The sequence below is a fragment of the Oncorhynchus gorbuscha genome, unplaced genomic scaffold (genome assembly GCF_021184085.1).
Source record: "Oncorhynchus gorbuscha isolate QuinsamMale2020 ecotype Even-year unplaced genomic scaffold, OgorEven_v1.0 Un_scaffold_2001, whole genome shotgun sequence".
Lineage (NCBI taxonomy): Eukaryota > Metazoa > Chordata > Actinopteri > Salmoniformes > Salmonidae > Oncorhynchus > Oncorhynchus gorbuscha.
The window spans coordinates 43,116-50,095 of NW_025746622.1; the positions used below are offsets into that span (position 1 = coordinate 43,116).

The 6,980-nt window shown below is 38.5% G+C and overlaps 1 protein-coding gene across 1 annotated transcript; it reads right to left on the bottom strand.

The window, feature by feature from the left end:
• Positions 1 to 3,103: 3,103 nt before the first annotated feature.
• LOC124024798 (forkhead box protein B1-like) lies at positions 3,104 to 5,672 on the bottom strand. The gene has a single exon (XM_046338552.1). The coding sequence runs from the start codon at positions 5,075 to 5,077 to the stop codon at positions 4,124 to 4,126; it is 954 nt and encodes a 317-aa protein (XP_046194508.1). The 5' UTR covers positions 5,078 to 5,672; the 3' UTR covers positions 3,104 to 4,123.
• Between the last annotated feature and the right edge of the window lie 1,308 nt (positions 5,673 to 6,980).

The window sequence follows — 6,980 nt, forward strand, 5'->3', positions numbered from 1 at the left end:
TGTGTGTGTGTGTGTGTGTGTGTGTGTGTGTGTGTGTGTGTGTGTGTGTGTGTGTGTGTGTGTGTGTGTGTTTACGCGCGCGCGTGTGTATGTGAGTTAACCTTCAGATCTGACTGGATGGGGTCTCTTTGCGGAGGTAACGAGTACAGCGGTTATTTAAACTATAATGCAGTTGATTACATCTCCAAGGTTTTTAAAGGGACCTCATTCACACTGAAAACCTGTTGTATTGGAAACGTTTTGGAAATAAAAGATACTGTGTGAAGGTTTGTTTTAATTCGCATGTTTTGATAACGGCAGCCTGACAGGGAAGCACATCGTCAGACTGACTTGGTATTTCTCAAATCAGGAGCAAGCAGGCATCTCGTTCTTTCTCATTTCCAAAATTAAAAATCATGAAATCTCAGAGGGACACGTTTAAAACCAGTGCAAAGTTTGTGTGTTTGTTGTAAATGTTCTTGTAAAAACTACAGTTTCATGCAAAAACATTTAAAAACGTTTAAAAACGTTTAAACGGAACTTCAAGCTAATGAGATGGGTTTGTTCATCTGGAATGTATGAAATTCAATTAGATACTTTTAATGAATTCAAGGTCTTCAAAAACGTTCGGTGATAATGAATTATTATGCATTGATTTCAAATCGTCATACTTTAATTCATTAAACCTGATTGTTAAAACACATACAATTCAAAGCAAACCAACCTTGTGGACAGTAGGATTGTACCTGAATTCCGGGATACTTTTTAATCAAGGACTGAGTAAAAATGTTGAAGTTATTTCACTACACATATATACAAATATATGTTTCCGTAAATATTATAACTATATATATTTCCGTAATTACCATATTATAATCAAGTAAATATATATTTCTGTAACTACCCTACTATAAATATATATTATCGTAACTACCCTATTATAAATATATATTATCTAACTACCCTATTATAAATATATATTGTCTAACTACCCTATTATAAATATATATTATCATAACATCGTAACTACCCTATTATAAATATATATTATCGTAACTACCCTATTATAAATATATATTATCTAACTACCCTATTATAAATATATATTATCGTAACTACCCTATTATAAATATATATTATCGTAACTACCCTATTAGAAATATATATCTCCGTAACTACCCTATTATAAAGATATATTATCGTAACTACCCTATTATAAATATATATTATCGTAACTACCCTATTATAAATATATATCTCCGTAACTACCCTATTATAAATATATATTATCTAACTTCCCTATTATAAATATATATTATCTAACTACCCTATTATATATAAATAAATATATATGCCATTTAGCAGACGCTTTTATCCAAAGCGACTTACAGTCATGTGTGCATACATTCTACGTATGGGTGGTCCCGGGAATCGAACCCACTACCCTGGCGTTACAAGCGCCATGCTCTACCAACTGAGCTACAGAAGGACCATTATATTATAAATATATATTATCGTAACTACCCTATTATAAATATATATTATCGTAACTACCCTATTATAAATATATATCTCCGTAACTACCCTATTATAAATATATATTATCGTAACTACCCTATTATAAATATATATTATCATAACTACCCTATTATAAATATATATATTATCGTAACTACCCTATTATAAATATATATTATCTAACTACCCTATTATAAATATATATTATCTAACTACCCTATTATAAATATATATTATCGTAACTACCCTATTATAAATATATATTATCGTAACTACCCTATTATAACATAATATATGGGACAGGTCTCGTCCCTGAGAAAGACTGGAGGAAGGAACGTAACACTGACAACATTATTCAAATACTCTTATCAACGAATTGCGATTTCCTTTTCAGCATAATGAAGGTATTGGAATGCATCACAACGTCGTCCCTCTGCTCAAGCGCAGTTCAGTGCTTAATGAATACAATAGCAAAAGTCGAGGTATTATCGTATAGTTAATGTGTGTGTTTGCACTTTATATTATGAGAAAATTGAATTTAATCATTTCACACCATTGACAAAACGGCAAGTGTCACCGTCTACGCACTTCTTGTTTGTGTTGGTACTGTCCAACAAACCTTCAATGTTGCGCAAACAGACCAAACAGGGGGGTGGGGGTCGGGGGGGGGGGCACATTTAAATTCCAAAGAGGTTTTCAGAACTCGTTACCAAGTCCCCCCAGTCAGCAATGTGTTGGTGAAAATCACTCTTTTGTCTCATTGAAAAAAGGGACTATATCTACATCGGTGGCCCCGTCTAACTTCGCTATTCTTTACGTTCCCTATTGAAGACGAATGGACTGAATGAAGTGGAGGGGCGGAGGGGGGTGTATTTGATGTAGGTCTCGTTAATAGCATACAGTGATGGAATCCTAACATATTTGTTTATACTTAGCGATGGGGGATTGAGTTGAGAAAATACCCAGGAATCGGTTATTATCACAGTGAATATTTCTAATTTACATCCGTAACGAATATTGTCTCAAAGGAAGTTTGTAAAATAGAGATTTTGGCTGGAATAACGGGTTATTATTTATTTTTGTGCAAATACAGCTATAATTGTTTAAATATATATCATAATGTTAGTATAGTTGTCGTATAAATACAACATTAGGCCTCTAACTGTGATTTTAACGTTGGAGCATAAAGGAATGTTTGTCCCTTAAACACACCTGCAACCTGTTGATTAAGGGAGATCTGCTGAATTGCCTTCATGCATTTGAATCTAGTTCATTTCTGCTCAAAATGTGGTTTAATAGGATCCAGTGTCGTATAAACCTCAATGAACCATGTACAATTACATAACCACTAGTATTGCTACCTTACTTGACTTTATAATCATTTAAACTACTATAATCTAGAATGCTACAACACCAACAATCATATTTACTAAAGCATTATAAAGTGTGTGTGTGTGTGTGTGTGTGTGTGTGTGTGTGTGTGTGTGTGTGTGTGTGTGTGTGTGTGTGTGTGTGTGTGTGTGTGTGTGTGTGTGTGTGTGTGTGTTAAATAACCTGTTTAAATAAATTAAAAACACACCGCAATGTAACATAATGTTTACGCAGTTTTTTTTAATGGGAAAATATTCTTGATGACCAATAATTTATTGCAGACACATGGCACACTTGGAGAAGCACGCATGCTCGCAGCAAATACAACACAACGTTTTGAAATAGCATGCGTTTTTACAAATATACTGCTTTTTTTTTATACATCCGGGTCACCACAGTTTATTTTTTTGTTTGTTTTAAATTAAAATGGTCCACAGAACAACTACAGATAGATCTGTATAAACTACAGATAATCTAAAACATTTAACAAAAAAAAGTGCAGTTTACACATTTCAACTTATTCTTCCATCAATTCAAATATATTTGAATGTTTTGAATGCAGACAACCAGACACCAAAGTAAACCATAAATATCTGTTTTCAAGTTTTGTTATTTGAAAATGTCACCCCTGTGATTGTTCTCTTTCTTCTTTTTTTTTATTCTCCTAAAAACTAGATTTGGCTGTTTGGTATAGCAAATGCAATGCGCATTTAAGGGAGCTGTAACTAAAATGTCACGTTAAATTTAATTTACAAAAAGTTGATTTAATTTATTTATTTTTCTTGGCCTTTTTATCTTGACGAAAATGCAAAAAAAAAAAAAAGAATATTCTGACAACATTCTCTAATGTAATAACGAATTGTTTTACCAGTTTTAGATTAATTGAAATTGAATATTTATTGGAAACTTGGCAATAAAATGTAAGCAAGAATATAGATACGGATAACGACAGTGCTTTTTGAAAATAATCTCAGAATTGGATTATTCTTAAATGACCCTAAACAGGTAACAAAACGATGTAGCCTATATGCGCGTCATAGAAAGACAAGGGTCACTGCCACAACAAGTCTCAAGTAAAACATCTAAGTACATCGATAAACCACAAAACGCAAATATCTTGCCTCATGATTGTAGAGCATATTTTAGTTGGTTGGTCATGAATTGATCAAACAATAAAATACCGCTTTGGAAAAGTTGATAAGCATCTCTTTTCTTTTTCAGAAGTGTTTAATAAGTCCCATCCGCAAACGTCATGTCAGTGCACCGACACCACAGACTGCATGGCCGAAGAGGCCGGGTTTATGAGCGTTTCGCTCGGCGTGGCAGGGCTGCTTTGGCTGGTAGCTGTCTGAGGAGACGTGGGGCTGAGAGACTGGGGAGAGTTCGCTAAGAAAGCTGGAATATGTGTTGGCAGAGCCGAGAGCCCTGGCATCGAAGTAGGGGTGGGCTTGATTGGCACGGGGATGGCAGGTAGACTCTGCGCGCCATAGCAAATAGACTTGAGGGGCATTCCGTAGGCCGAATAATCACTGGCCATGGAGATGGGAGCTACCGTGTCCATGACGCTGGAGCTGTACATATGAGGCCAGGCCGTGGTGAGCTGGTTGTGCAGCGGGTAGCCAGCAGACATAGACTGCATGGTGGAGAAGGCCAGTCCGCCTGGCATTTTATACTCTCTGGCGATTATGTTCTCGATTGCGAACGGGTGTTTGAAAGTGGACGGTTGGTGAGAGACTCCTATGTTGTAACCGGACATTTGCGGGAGATGTGTGCCGGAAGCAGCCAGAGCGCTCAGTCGGAGTTTGGCTTGTTGTTGGAGATAGTGGGCAGCGTCCGACGGTTTGCTTTGCGCCAGATGCTCGGACGCCATCATCATCAACTTGAAGCGTTTACGACGCCGCAAGAAACTTCCGTTCTCGAACATGTCCCCGCAGCTGGGATGGAGAGCCCAGAAACTCCCTTTACCCGGCTGGTCCGGCCGCCTGGGGATTTTAATAAAACAGTCGTTGAAAGAGAGGTTGTGTCGTAAGGAGTTCTGCCACCGCTGGGTGTTCTCTCTGTAGTAAGGGAACCTGTCCATGATGAACTTGTAGATCTCGCTGAGCGGGAGCATCTTCTCCGGGCAGGACTGGATAGCCATGGCGGTCAGGGAGATGTAGGAATAGGGAGGTTTCTGGTCGCTATACGTGTTTCTCCCCGGACGAGGCATTCTGATGGACTTTCTGTCAAAATACTATGCTGAATGGCGCGTCAGACTACAGTTCTTCCAGTTTTTCTCGGACAAACAGGATAAATAGAACGTTGTCCTACACTCCTTGAAGTATCACTCTGGGACGGGTTGTTCAAAACAACTGTTCAAAACAACATTACGAACGCGTAAAACTCCATACATTCGCCGCATAGATAGTCTTTATAACGCAAAGTACAAAAAGAAAACTGCAATATCCCCGCGCTTAAAAGTTACTGAAAGTTCCCCAAGATGCATGAAATTCAGCAACGCAACTCACTGTCTGTTTCCTCCGTGGACTGTTCACTCAGCGCTTATGGGCTGTGGGTCTTGAAAACAGCCGTCCTATGAAAACAGTCTCGTTCTCTCCCTTCAGATGGCCTATATGATGCGCTATCTTTAGTTAAGCAAGCAGCAATAAGCTTCTCCTTCCCCCCCACACACACACACCACGACTCTCTGAATGGTTCCCGGTATGTTGTGGCCCTTGTTGTGATGAGCAGAGCTAAGTAGCTGCTATTTCCATGTCCTTCCCGGAACCGTGTGATAGTTTAATGTGATGACAGGAGAAAAGACCCCCGTAGAGCCGCTTCATTAATGTGCCACTTCTTCGCTATCACATGACAATCGCCTTGGGTGGAGAGGAGGAGGGGGGCTACTCGCTCCGAGGAGAAAGCAAAGGCATAATCTGGATTCATTTACACCTATTTACATGGACACCTTGAGCCAATAGAAATGATTTCCATTTGAAGACAGAGCGAAGGGGTGAAAAGGCACAGCGACCCACCGGATTTGAAGTGTGAGGGAGGGTGATGAAAGCCCGGTTACGCCGTGTGAAGGTATGCAGATAACCTTTTGTGCACCGAGCAAGGGGTGCTTAGTCAACTATTTGCGTTTACAAATAGAGCTACTAAGCAATTTGATGTTTGGCATGTTTGGCCCCGTCGCTTCTTGGCGCAGTCTCTCTATTTGTTCTGTATAGTCCGTTGTAAGTTTTTTTTTTCGTGTTGAATGACGTGTCATTGATTACATTTTAGTTTGAGCTGTTTATAGGGGACAGTGTGATTTGAACTGATATCGAAGCGACAATTTGTGTGTACCAATCTGTGATCTATAGTCATCTGACTGGTGACTAACAGTTTGTTTACTCTGTCATATTAACTAACGTCTTTACATGACGGTTAACTGTTAATTGCCCTTTGGAATAATATACAATTATTTCCTGAATGTATTTGTTGAAGTTGTAATCAATTACTCAATACAGTCCCTTTGAATACCGGTACTTTTGTCTGACTTGGATTTTTCCCTCTTTGAGTGTGTGTGTGTGTGTGTGTGTGTGCGTGCGTGCGTGCGTGTGTGTGTGTGTGTGTGTGTGTGTGTGTGTGTGTGTGTGTGTGTGTGTGTGTGTGTGTGTGTGTGTGTGTGTGTGTGTGTGTGTGTGTGTGTGTGTGTGTGTGTGTGTGTGTATTCAGCGTCCGAGATCATGCTCCGCAGTCGATAATATATATATAAATCTCTTCGAACTAGTTATTGGGGGAATATGATGAGTGTGTTATAGTGCACGTCATAGGTAATCCCCAAAAAGACACAATTAATAAACGTTTGACTTGAAATGTACACTTGAATATGTGGCTGTTCCACTGGATGTCATAAGGTGAATGCACCAATTTGTAAGTCGCTCTGGATAAGAGCGTCTGCTAAATGACTTAAATGTAAATGTAATGAATATATGTGGAGACATATATATGATGACGCAATGTTTAGAATGTGTTTATTTAATTAGTTTCGAATAGCCTACAAAAGGTATAATGGCCTAATTCCAATATGTTAGTGTTTACCAGACGACTCCCACAAAGCTGTGACAAGCAAACGTACAAACAAAAAT